At 49.0% G+C, this 13,435-nt stretch overlaps 1 protein-coding gene across 13 annotated transcripts in view; it reads right to left on the bottom strand.

Moving 5' to 3' along the window:
* PLEKHA6 (pleckstrin homology domain containing A6) overlaps window positions 1-13,363 on the bottom strand; it is a 157,071-nt gene extending 143,708 nt beyond the window's left edge. For all 13 annotated transcript variants that reach the window (XR_012091209.1, XM_073011583.1, XM_073011586.1 and 10 more), the window contains exons 1-3: window positions 13,263-13,363; window positions 6,908-6,984; window positions 3,202-3,259 (exon numbers count right to left, since the gene is read on the bottom strand). Coding sequence is in view for 12 of the 13 variants with exons in the window: in XM_073011583.1 (XP_072867684.1) it covers window positions 3,202-3,259; window positions 6,908-6,984; window positions 13,263-13,345 (218 nt within the window). In the remaining variant the exon portion in view is untranslated. The remainder of the gene's footprint in view (window positions 1-3,201; window positions 3,260-6,907; window positions 6,985-13,262) is intronic.
* Window positions 13,364-13,435: the final 72 nt, after the last annotated feature.

The raw sequence follows: 13,435 nt of genomic DNA, 5'->3' as shown, positions 1-13,435 counted from the left end.
GGCGGCTGCTGCTATGATGTACAGAATGACCACCGGGTCTGGAAATGTATGTGAACACAGAATTCGTGGCTGGTTGATGATTAAACAATATTGCCTGTGTCTCCCGACTTTACGGCCCCCCTGTGTTGCCCCTGCCCTTGATGAGTTTTCAGTCTAGGCTACTGGTTCTCAAAGTGTGGACCCCAGAGCAGCCGCAGCAGCATAACCTGAGAATGTGTTGGAAATGCAAATTCTAGACCTTCTGAATCCAGAATTCTAGGGGTAGGGCCCAGCTATCTGTGCTCCAACAAACCCTCCAGTGATTGTGATACATGCTCCAGTTGGAGAGTTACTAATCTAGTGGAAAATGACACAAGTATAAGCAAATAACTACAATACACGGACACATCGCTGAAGAAGTGATGTCATGGGCAGGGCTTGAAGGAAGAACAAGTGTTCTCAGGTGGACACAGGCCATGTGAGGAGAGATTGGCACCTACAAAGGCCCAGATGCATGGAAGGGAAGTGGATGTTGAGGGAACCACAAGTGATTTGGTAGGGCTAGAGGAGAGGGCTAAAGAGCCAGCTGGGGAGTGTGGGAGGTGAGGCTGGGAAGGGGGGCGGGAGCGAGACTATGACGCCCTTTATGTGCCCAGATAAGGAATTTAGATTTTATCCTGTAAGTGATAGGAAACATGCAGAGTTTTTAATGGAGAATGATATGACCAAATTTGAATTCTAGAGGAAAGCACTCTTGCAGCATTATGGCCTGGAGGCAGGAAGATCAGTTGGGAAGCTTCTACAATAATGGAAGTGAGAGTCCACGTGGGCCTGAACTCAGGCCATGGCTATAGGGATGATGAGAAGTGGGTGGGTTGAGAGATAATTGGGAGGAGAATTGACATGACCTGTGGGGGAGATGTGAGAGAGGGAAAGGTTGAGGATATCTCTGAGGGCTCTGCTTTGGTGGTATTTCTAGAAAAGGTGGAACCGGCAATGACTTCAAGTCTGGATACATTAAATTGGGGGCGCTCAGAAGAAAGCTCTGGGCTGGTAGCTGAAGCAGAAATTAATTATGCCTCTGTTGTTTATCTCCCAATGTTTTTCATACATGAATTCATTTCAGGAAATACTGGATTCCTATCATGCACCAGAAAGGTTCTAGGAGGGAGTGAAAAACACAATAGCCAGAATCTGCTCCCAGGACTATGCAGCAGAGGGGGCTAACAATACATAACCAAACATATACATACACAAACATGTTTCAGGTAGTGCCCAGTGCTGTGAAGAAAAGTAAATGTGGAGGGGTGGGGGAATTCAGGCGGAGCAGTCAGGCATGGCCTCTCTGAGGAGGTGACATTGGGGCTAATCCAGAAGTCGGAACTGTGTGTGTAAATGGGAGGAGAGTGCTCCCAGGCAGGGGGAGCAGCAAGTGCCAAGGCTCTGAGGTGGGAATGGTTTTGACACGATGGAGGGAAGGAAAGATGGGAGCACAGCTGGCCAGTCATGGGGCGCAAGGTCAGAGAGGTGGACGGGTACGTTTCTAGGGATGGGTGAGATGCCGCAATACACGTGAAAGTGTTTAATGAACAGTCTCTAGAGCCACGTACCGAAAGGAATATGAAGATGGTATCTGCAAGAGGGAGAAAAGAAGAAACAATTCACAATTCTTACTTGAAGCAAGAAGCATGTGGGCCCAAACTTAGGAAAAGCTCAGCCTATAACTGTCATGTGATATTAGAATAATTTCCAGAACAGATACTTTGAAAGGAAGAAGGAGGAGGAGGAGGAAGAAGAAGAGGAGGAGGAGGAGGAAAAAGAAAAAGAAGAAAAGAAAGAAAAGAAAAATTTGCTTTTGCTTTAAGAATATGGTTAACAGGCCCAGGCATGGTGGCTCACACCTGTAATCCCAGCACTTTGGGAGGCCAAGGTGGATGGATCCCTAGAGACCAGGAGTTCGAGACCAGCCTGGCCAACATGACAAAACCCCATCTCAACCAAAAATACAAAAATTAGCTAGGTGTGGTGGCGGGCACCTGTAGTCCCAGCTACTCAGGAGGCAGAGGCACGAGAATTGCTTGAACCCGGGAGGTGGAAATTGCAGTGAACTGAGATCACACCACTGCACTCCAGCCTGGGTGACAGAGTGAGACTCTGTCTTAAAAAAAAAAAAAAAAAAAAATAGGTTAACAGCTAAGCTGATGTAGGTGGTAGATGATGGCAGATCTAAGTGCTGGCAGATCTTGCGGTGGGGGATGGAAAGGTAACCCCTCCTAGTACACACGGATGAGGATTTCAAAGCAGAGAGGGAGGGAAAGGGGATGAGGCAAAGGTCCTTCCTCCCCTGGCTAGACTGGGGCTCCCTCTGGTGGTGCCATTGCCCCAGGCAGCTGGGCAGAGGCGCTTTTCCATCCCTGCAGAATCTGAGGCCAGACCAGAGGGTGAGGCCCACAGGCCTGGGCACGCTGAGCCTCACCCTTGCGAATGAAACCAGCTCCCAGCCTGTCTGGGAGATGGAGAGACCCAGGCCAAGGCAGAGAGAAGTGAGTTCAACTGGGTAGCCCATGCACCACCCCAGCCCAAAGAGCTGTGTCTTCTGCTTCCAAGGTTAAGTCCAGGGCAACTTCCCAAGGCACACCTTTAGCCACGGCAGGAAATAAGGGCTCCCCAGCTCACAGAGGGGCCTAACTAACTCCTAGGAGGAAAATAGAGCATCTCCACCCACACAAACCACCCCCAGAATCGCAGATGCCCCCGTCCACAAGAGCAAGAGTGACCGGAGCTGGCCTTGCCACCACCAGTCTGGTGTCCTCCTTCGTACACCCCATAGACACCTTCCCTTCCCACTGGCTCCACATCCTGCCCCGCGGCTCCATCTCCTGCCTCTGAACCTCTGCCTGTGTGTCTAGAACAGCCTCATTCCTCTACTTTGTTGAGCCATCTCCTTCCCACCAGTACAGCCCAGACCAAAACTCCACCCACCCCACCTCAGGAAACTTACCAGGACTGACACTGGTTACTACCCAGGCCAACATAAACAGGCACACTGATACATACGTTCCCATCTCTATCTCAGCTCTCAGGAGCCTCAGCACCTCCTAGCCAGTCACAGACCCAGCAGTGCCTTCAGTGAAAAACCAGACACTTTAACCATCTCTCCTCCTGACAAGGACGAAAGCAGAACCAACAGCGACATCAGAAAGGAAACTGCGTCTTACTCACTTGATGAAATACACAGCTCCTTCCTGGGTGGAATCCACTTCCCAGCCCTTGGGCAAACCTGCGAGGAAGCAAAATCACCAGAATGAGATACCCTGGGATCAACCTCTCCTCTCTTCCTCTCTTCCCACAAACCCCACCTGCACTTAGGAGGGATGGGTGCCTAAACAGTCAGGAAAATCCAAAGATAAGCCAGTTGAGTTGAAACCAACCATTCCATCCTTTTTTTGTCCGTGATTTCTAGCAGTGAGATTCCCAGCAAATAGAGACATGGGAGTGAACGGGATGTTTTCCGTCAATGAGCGGTGAAGTGACCGAATGGATCATTGCCTGGTAGGACGCACTCATTCATTCAACAAATCTTTGCTGAGCATCTACTGTGTGCCAGGCCCTGTGCCAGTCCCTGCATACAACAGTGAACACACAGACGGTTTCCTGGAAGTGTCCTCAGGATCATCTAACCAGAAGGGCAGGTCACTTGCCCCAGGAACTCTTCACAGATCATTAACACCCAAGATCCGAGTAAGACTCAAGTTTCCAAATCCCAGGCCAGTGTTATGGCCATCAGGCTCTGCTGCCTCTGGACACGACACCAAGGACCTAGGAAATCAGCCCCAGGAAAATGAAGAGACACAGTTTTTACAATCTTTAATAGTGTCTCTGGAAAAAAAAATTATCCATGGAAATGCTCAGAGGAGAATCACAGAATCTCAGTGTGAGCAAGGAAGTTGACAGCGGCCAGGAGGCACCCAGGCAGCCCCCACAGGTGGGCATAGCACCTCCATCTCCCAAGATCACTCGTAGGCTCTATATCATCCCACTCGCTCTCCCAAAACAGCCACCCTGGGCAGCATCCCGCCTCCCCAGCAAACAGGATTCCTTCACCCCATGGCTGAGGAGGAGGAGCCTTCTGAGAGACCCAAGAGAGTCCACTGTCAGAGGTGGGGACCGTCAGGGAGCTGGCTGAGAACATTCCTTTTGGGAGTGCGAGCCCCTGGTTGACATATTGGAAAACAGGTGGGGATTCTCTTGATGGACAGTGACTGCCACCTTTCTGGTCAGTCCACACGCCTGCCTTGTGTATGAAGTCTTACAAAGCATAGCGATTCTCTGCTGGTCTGACTGTCTCCTGCCATGTTAGCAGCTGCCTTGAGGCACCAGCTGCTGGGGAGCAGTGCCTGGGTTCTGCAGAGTAGCGGGTCCAGTTTCTAATCATTCATTTTATTCACCTGTATTTATTAAGGGTCTGTATTTCCACAGTTGCTGCTGATGGTGATGGTGCTGTTTCAGCAAAACAGGGCAGCCAGCAAGCCCAGCTCCGGCCAGGACATGGCCCACCTATCACACCAGCTACCACTTAGCGAGTACTTCCTTCCTCTAAGCTATGCACTTTACCTCTGCTAGTGCATTTAATCTGCATAGCACCATTATACAACAGGTGTCCTCCAAAGCATTTTCACCAATGACAGATGAGGAAACGGAGGCCCAGACAGGTTCATCAACTGGCTCAAGGTCACACAGGAAGTGTCTGGGCCGGGATGTGAGTGCTGCTGTGCTGCCTCCAAAGCCCACACTCTTTCCTCTGTGCTGCTCCATAAATGCTACTTGTTCCCCTCTATCTCTGTGGGAGGACACTGCCATTCAGGAGGGTGTGGGTTGGCATCCTCCCCAAGTAGAGGGATCCCCATTGGGTCAGAATCATAAATAATTCTGGCACTGTGATGTGCCTGGGAAAGAGGCCAGTGTGGATTATGTCCCCTGCCTTTTTCTAGCAACTTCCCTCCACACTGCCCTCTCTGCCTGGGCAACACCAAGAGTGCTTATATTCCCATCCAGGCGGAGTGCCCGCTGAGGCAGCTGCCCTCCCGGCAAGCTCCGGGGGCATCTTAACCCCTTCCCAGCCTTAGACAACCAGTTGGCTGCAGCCAAAAATGAAAGCATTGGCTCACAGACTGGTATTCATCTTCCACTCCAGCTAGGATGATAATGAAGTGAATGGACTCAACCTGTAAACAGCTGAAACACTGAAGGTGACACCATCATCAACCTGGTAGAAGAAAACAGCCCTGGCCTTAGAGTCAGGAGGCCTTGCTGCAAGTTGGAAATAATGATGGTGACAATAACAGCAGCAGCTACCTCCATTTTCGGAACCACCTCTCTGATGTAATGCCTGCTACTACTTTTTTGAGGTTCATAATCCTCTCCCCATTATAAAGATGAAGAAGCTAAGTCCAAGAAGAATTAAACCCCTACTACAAGACCACACTGAAAGAAACAGAGCCACAGTTGAGCTCAGATCTCTCTGCCTCTAAAATGTATGCCTTTAACCATGACACCACTTTGCTTATTAGTCAAGTGGCCTTGAGCCAGGTACTTCCTCTCTGCTCTCAACTTTTCTACCATAAAATGAAGAGTCGAATTCCATGACCCCTGAAGTCTCTCTCTTCCAGCAATGATCCCAGCTCAGAAGCTAAAAAGAAAAGGACTCTGAACAAGTCAAAGGCTTCATCCTGTGTGTCCAGCAGTGCCAGCCGTGCCCATGAGTGACGGAGGCCCTGGAACCAGGCGCCTGGGGTCCAGTCCGGTGAAGGGCTGGAAGGCAAGAGGGGGTGAGAGATCTCCCCACATTGTAACTCACACCCCCTCTTACTGGCCTGTGGTGGCGTCATGAGGAGGATGAATGGCTGTTCACTTAAAGTACCCAGGCCTTGTGAGTCTTGATGTCTCTACCTCAACAACTTAGACTGAAATCTTTTTCTTTGGTTGTTTCTTCATTGCTGACCTGTTTGTGTCCCACCTTTCCCACTAGCCCTGAGGGCTACCAGTGATATTTTCTCCATAATCAGCAGCAATGTCAGCCTTGTCCCCTTTCACGTTTCTCCTCAGTGGGAGAAACAGGTGCTCCCACTAGCCATGTGGGGCTATTTACATTTGAATTAATTAGGATTAAAAATCCATCTGGGCACAGTGGCTCACACCTGTAGTCCCAGCACTTTGGGAAGTCGAGGTGGGTGGATCACCTGAGTGAGGTCAGGAACAGCCTGGCCAACATGGCAAAACCCCATCTCTACTAAAAATTAAAAAAATTAGCTGGGTGTAGTGGCACACGCCTGTAATCCCAGCTATTTGAGGGACTGAGGCACAAGAATCTCTTGAACCCTGGAGGCAGAGGTTGCAGTGAGCCGAGATCGTACCACTGCACTCCAGCCTGTGTGACAGAGTGAGTCTCTGTCTCAAAAAAAAAAAAGAAAAAAAAAGAAAAATCAGGCCCTCAGGGATGCTTGTAACATTTCATTTGTTCATTGCCACATGTGACTCATGGCAATTGTATTGGGCAGAGCAGAGAGAGAACACTTCCATCATGACATAAAGTTCTAGAGCGCAGCCCTGGGGGCTGGCTTCTGTCAGTTCAAGAGCCCTTGAGACAGGGGATTTTCTGACTGGGCAGAGGGATGAAAGAAGAGTAAAAATCTCTGTCCTCAAAGGTCTGTCTCAGATACCAATTTTGGAGGTGGAAGCTTGGAGAGACACTGAGGTGAGCTCCAACCAGCCTGCAGTCTCCCCCAGATGGCAGTCCAAATGCTAAGCTGAGTCCATCCATGGAGAAAGGAAAAAGTCAGAAGCAAAGTTGGGGCACAGGATTCCTGCTGCCACCTCAAGCTACTGCATCCTCCTCGACTGTAAAGGCAGGGACAGAGAGGCTCCTTACCTGGGCAGGAGATGTGTCCACTCTGGATGGGTGACTTTGTTCCAGGGTGCACCCAGCTGGTTGACTTTTCCTCATCACTACAGAAAGACCAATAAGAAAGTGTCAGCTACAAGAGAGGCTTTTCTGAGCGGGACACTCATCTCCAGATTCACATTAACACCAACTATTCAATCCCAGACACATGAGATGGGAGCGTCCACGAGGCTGTTCATTCGTTCACATTCACAGAGTATTATTTATGGAGTACACTCTGAGGGTTTCAAGATGAATAATATCGAATCCCTAACCTCAAAGAATCTACAACCCACTGGGAAATAGATGCATAAAAAGATACCTGTAATACAATGTGATAGGCACTATAATCCCTATTGTAACTATGCGTAAAAAGTGTGATACCATCACAAAGAAACTAGTGCTACCTGGCATGAGGTTAAGGAAGGGGAAGCATGAAAGCTTCATGACAGAGGCAATGTTAGAGATGATTGCTAAAGTCAGGTGGGAAGAACAAGGAAGGTCCGTAACTGGCAGGTTCTCTAATGGATAAGAAAAGGAGGAGACTGAGTGAACCCATAGTCCTTGTGTGTCAACAATGCTAAGTATTTTTCATTGACAACATTCCCTCACATTAGGAATTTTACACATTATGAATCTGAGGTTCAGAGAAGTTAAGAAATTTGGCCAAAGTCACAACCAGTAAGTGATGAAGACAGGATTCAGACCTAGATCTGTCCCTGACAAAACTCTTTCTGATACCTCACACCCAGCAAGGCAGGCTCCCCAGCAACACAGACCCTCTGGGTTGTAGATTCAATGGTAGATGAAGCCATCATCATTTCTCAATCCCCACCGACCAAGTGACACAGACTTTTCCGGAGCCAGATGTGACCCAGCAAGAAGCACCTGACTGTCTTGGCTACTTCAGGTACGTGGAGGAAGGGACTCAGATCACCTGGATCACCCAGGCTTTAGGATGGTGTCTTGGAGCCCAGGCCAAGACTCTACTCAATGTCTTTAAGGTATAATGGATGTAGAATAAACTCCACTAAGAAAGACTCCATTAAACTTTTATTAAAGTGAGATATCGACTAAACTCCCTATAAAATTTACAATTTAATAGTTTTGACGTATCTATACACCTGTGAAACTGCCACCAAAATCAAGATAATGAATTCCCAAACTTTCTCTGTGACCCTTTGTAATTCCTCCTTTCCACCTACCACCCCCAGCTCTTTCTATCCTCACCCCTCTCCCCAACAACAACTGATTTGTTTTCTGTTACTGTAGATTGGTTGCATTTTCTAGAGTTTTATATAAATAGAATCGTACAATCACACAATAGAATCATGCAATCATACAATTGTACATCTTTGCCTGATTTTTTTTTTTTTTTTTTTTTTGAGACAGTCTCACTCTGCCATCCAGGCTGGAGTGCAGTGGCACAATCATAGAGTCATTTGTAGCCTCAAACTTCTGGCCTCAAGCAATCCTCCCTCCTCAGCCCCCTGAGTAGGTAGGACTACAGGCATGCACCACCATGTCTGGCTTTTTTTTTTTTTTTTTTTTTTTTGAGATGGAGTATCGCTCAGTCACCCAGGCTGGAGTGTGCAGTGGTACAATCTTGGCCCACTGAAACCTCTGCCTCCTGCGTTCACGCAATCCTCCCACCTCAGCCACCCAAGTAGCTAGAGTTACAGGCAGGCACCACCACGCCTGGCAAATTTTTCTTGTATTTTTAGTAGAGACAGGGTTTCATCATGTTGGCCAGGCTGATCTCAAACTCCTGACCTCAAGTGCCTCGGCCTCCCAAAGTGCTGGGATTATAGGCATGAGCCACCACACCTGGCCTCTGGCTATTTTTTTTCAGAGACAAGGTTTTACTATGTTGCCCAGGTTGGTTGCAAACTCCTGACCTCAAGTGATCCTCCTGCCTCGGCCTCCCAAAGCACTGGGATTACAGTGTGAACCACAGCACCCAGTTGTCTGACGTTCATGCTTTTGTCCATGTTGTGGCATGTGGTCGTTTGATTCCATTTGATTGCTGAATAGTGTTCCATTGTAGGAAACATCACAGTGTGTTCATTCATTCACCTGTTGCTGAACTTATAGGTTGTTTTCAGTTCTGGGCCACTACAAATAAAGCTACTATGAACATTTGTGTACTAGTGTTGGTGTAAACATATGCTTTTTTTCCTATTGACTCCACTAATTTTCTCTAAAGTTGGACACCTGTTACAGGAAGAGATCTGCCAGCTAACCTACCCCTCTGATAAACACAGAAAAAAACAAAGTCACTGTTCTAGTGACCTCTGAGCTCGGGCACCATTGAAGAAGACTCTAACATACTGGGTCTCTGGTCTTGGCTTTGGTTCTCGGAGGCAGTGGAGGAGGAAGCCAATAAAAAGGAAGGGCTTGGAGAGGAAGTCAGCCAGTGCCCTCACCTCCATTACATCTCTCCTGAGATTTTCCAGCCCCTGACTCTCCCCTCCTTGCACACTGTCAGCCCCCTCAGACTCCCCATCTATCTCTGCCCCACTGGATATCACAGACAACCCTATCACACCCTTGACATTCCACCACAACCCTCAACTTCCTCTTCCCCTTGTCCTTGCACCATCTTGCATCCCTTCCACCCCTTGTCAGCGCCCCCGTCTGGGACAGTCACAGGCCGCCTCCACTCCAGCACTGGGCTGATGGGGGAGCTGGGCCTGGGAGGACTGGGGTCACTGCAAATCCAGTCTCCCAGCTCAGCTGAGCCCTGAGTGCCACCTAGAATCTTCTTCAAGGTCCCCAGTCAGTTGCCATCCGCAGAGAGCTCCAAAGCTTTCCCGCTAATCTCAGGTCCCAGGCCTGCCTCTGCTACCCAGCCCCTCTCCTGCGCAGAGGATCTTATCTCTTGATCGAAGAAAAAATAGAGAAGATTAGGTGGGAGCTTTCCCAGTATGCCCAATCACCTCACCACCAAAACTTACCCAGATTCTCACCCATCCTTTAATACTTGTCTTCCTCTGGAGAATAGGTAGCCCTCTCTCCCCTTTAAGGCTAATCTCTCTGCCTGGGTTAACGTCCCCCTTCTCTGCCATCTTTTCTCTGTTGAGCATCCCAGCCTTGCATCTTCACCTCCTCTCTCTTTCTGGGGTCCATCCCTTTATCCTCCTCCTCTGTCTGTGTCTTCTATAGTCTCAGTACTCTGCCTCCCTCTCAATGCCATGTCCCCTGGCAGCTTCCTGTCTCACACTCCTCATTCCTGACCAAACCTTTGACAGTAGTCTCTCCTAGCTTTCTCCACTTCCTGGCCTTTCATTCACCAATCCCCTGCAACCTGGTTTCTGTTCCCAGCCTTCTCCTGAAACCACTTTCCTAGATGTCATTAAAGGCCTCCCCCTCTCCTAAATCCACTAGGTGTTTTTTAGCCTTTGGCCCATTTGGCTTTTCTGCTGCATCCAACACTGTTGAATTCCTTTTTTCTTCTTAACATCCCTCTTCCTTGCCTTCTGGGGTGGCATTCTACCCTGGTCCTGGTGCCGCCCACCTCTGCAACCTCTCAGTCTTACTCTCCAACCTGGCCTCTGTTCCTCTATCCCTTCCTTAACACTGGTGCTGCCTGGGTATACTCCTGTCTTTTCCCTCGCACTCTTCTGGGTGGTTCTACCCCCACATGATGACCCTTTTCCAGCCCAAGCCTCTCTCTTCAAACTGTATCCTGTATGTCCAGTTGTCTGTTAGACAGCATCTCCTGAATGTCCCCCAGGGACATCAACTGCAGTGTTTCCCCACTAGAACGGTACTCCCCCTAAAATGCACTCCTCTTGCCATACTCCTGACCTCTTTCAAACTCAAGCTGGAAATTCTAAGCTTTACCTTTGATTCCTCCCATTGTCTCCCCTTCCCAGAATTCAAGCTTTAGATGAATATTCCTGATTTGGTTCCTGAAGATTTCTCCCATCTCTCCCTCCCCTTCTCTTCTGTTCTCACCATTTTAATTCAAGCCCCATCAGCTGTCTCCTGGACTTTTGCAACTGTTTCCTCACTGCTTTCCATGCCTTAAGTTTCTCCTCCTGCCTCTCGCTCAGCCTCAAATCACTGCCCATGAAGCTGCCAGAGAGAAGGCTCTAAATGCAGATCTGATGATGTCAGGTCCCAGTTTGAAATCTCCTTTGGCTTCCCACCACGTACAGGATGGAGTCCAGACCCCTTAGCTTAGCACATAAGGGCTCTCTCAAGCTGCCTCTTCCTACTTTTCCTCCTGGGCCTCTACAGTATTCCAGCAGCTCCACTCCATCTCCACTGAACCTCTCCGAGCGCTCTAGGTTACCTGTTCCCCAGCCCCCATTGGTGCCTTTATTTCCCCAAGCCTCTACTTCCAAGGCTTCTTTCACTCTTGTCTCTCCTCCAGTATCAGCTCAAATGCTTCCTCCTCTGGGAAGCCCTCATTGAACTTCCTGGAGAGCATTAGTTCTTTCCTTCCCCATAGCATCTTGCAAATGCCTCAAGAATGTACCATATTCTTTCCTAAGTATTGATGTATGTTTTCTCCCTGTTACCTTAAAGTAAAAACCTACATCTTATTGTTTTTTATCTCCAGTGCCTAGCACTGCAGCGAAGAGTGGATGCCCAATAAATGTTTGTAAAATGAAAGAGGAAAATAATCTGGATGGCAAGTAAGAGATCAGGAAGAAAGAAGAGAATGAATCACTTCATCAGTATACCTGAGGGGCTCATGGAAATTCACATTCTAAGACCCTCCCCTAGATCCTCTGAATAGGAATCTCCTGAGGTAGGGCTCAGGAATCCACCTTCTTTTTTTTTTTTTTTTTTTTTTTTTGAGATGGAGTCTTGCTCTGTCGCCCAGGCTGGAGTGCAGTGGCCGGATCTCAGCTCACTGCAAGCTCCGCCTCCCGGGTTTACGCCATTCTCCTGCCTCAGCCTCCTGAGTAGCTGGGACTACAGGCGCCCGCCACCTCGCCCGGCTAGTTTTTTGTATTTTTTAGTAGAGACGGGATTTCACCGGGTTAGCCAGGATGGTCTCGATCTCCTGACCTCGTGATCCGCCCGTCTCGGCCTCCCAAAGTGCTGGGATTACAGGCTTGAGCCACCGCGCCCGGCCATTCCACCTTCTTAATAAGCTCCTTGGGTGATTCTTATAAACTCTAATGTCTCAAGCCACTGCAGTTTTAATATTGCAGAAGTTCTGTTATTTAAGAATCTGACTTGGGGTCAAGACCTTTAGTGGAGTTAATTTCTAAGATAACATAATTACAACATCAATTATGATCATGGTGGTGACAATTACAGAAGAAAGGCCTAAAGCAAATGTGGAAACTTAGAAACACCAAAGAGAAACCACTGCCTGCCTGAGCCCCTGCAAAGGCAGTTTGGTACCTGGGGAAGCAGTGCACTCAGTCAGCAGATGCTAGGCTGAGTCCCAGCTCTGATTAACAAGTGGTTTTCTCTTCGACCGGTACTTCCAATACCTCTGGACCTCAGTTCCCCATTTGACAAATGAAGGGATTGCTTCTAAGATTCCTTGCAGCTCTGATGTTTTGTAAGTGGCTATCTTGAGGAAGGAAAAGCTCGTCAAGTGTGGGTAACAGTCCAAGACGCTGTGCTTCTAGACTTGCTATATTTCTGGGAGATGTCTATCCTGGCAAAAGATGACTGTAGTAGAAGCGAGCCAAAAGAGAGCCAGCAGGGCCACTTTGTTATAATGAGATTATGCCAGAGCCATTTTGGTTTATGAAATTAATATAACAGTGCTAATATATTACTGAGAGTAGCAAAGGCGCTCTCTCTCTCAAGAATGCTAAACATACAGTGGGCATCGTGCCCTTCCCTCTTGACCACAGCCCCATAAAGAAGCAGGGCAGGAGAGGAGAAGTGCTGTCCTGGGCACACTGAGTCTGGGGTGAGGGTTGCCAGGAACTGGGTGGTAGAGGCAGGATCTCCTGGTATGTTGTCACTTAGCCCAAGTCTTCCCATAGGAAAGTCTGGGGGGAAATGAAAGACCTACCTCTGGCCCTTTCAGGGAAGGAGCTGAAAAAACTCCAGGCTGGGCATTAGTCTAGTCATCCTCCTGGAGGCCTCACATGTGACCAAGGAGAGGGAGAAAGGGCAGCACTCCCCTGCCCTGCCTCTCCGAGCGTGGAGGGAATGCCAAGCCTTTGCTGGACTTTGACCCATTGAGGAAAAGGCGGGAGACACATTCAAACAGGCATGGTGATAAACTTATTAGTCATGCCCGCCCTTGCAGCCACTGCTTCACCCACCTTCTCCAGCCTGCCCCCAGCCCCGCCACTTTTCAAGTTGGACAACTTAAAGGAAAAAAATTGAAATAAAAAGAAGAGGGAGACCAACATACTTGATGAAGAAGATTCTCCCACCACCGTCAACTCCGTAGGCCCACCGGCCCGGCAGGTCCAGCCAGTCAATCTCATCGGCCATCTCGGTGTCCCTGCAGCCCCTCTGGCTCTCTGCGCCCCCAGGCGCCGGCTGGGCAGGGGACTTGGTACCCGGGAACCCCCACTTGCTGCC

This window comes from Chlorocebus sabaeus, chromosome 25 (assembly GCF_047675955.1).
Source record: "Chlorocebus sabaeus isolate Y175 chromosome 25, mChlSab1.0.hap1, whole genome shotgun sequence".
NCBI classification, from domain to species: domain Eukaryota; kingdom Metazoa; phylum Chordata; class Mammalia; order Primates; family Cercopithecidae; genus Chlorocebus; species Chlorocebus sabaeus.
This window is presented reverse-complemented; position numbering and strand designations above follow the sequence as displayed.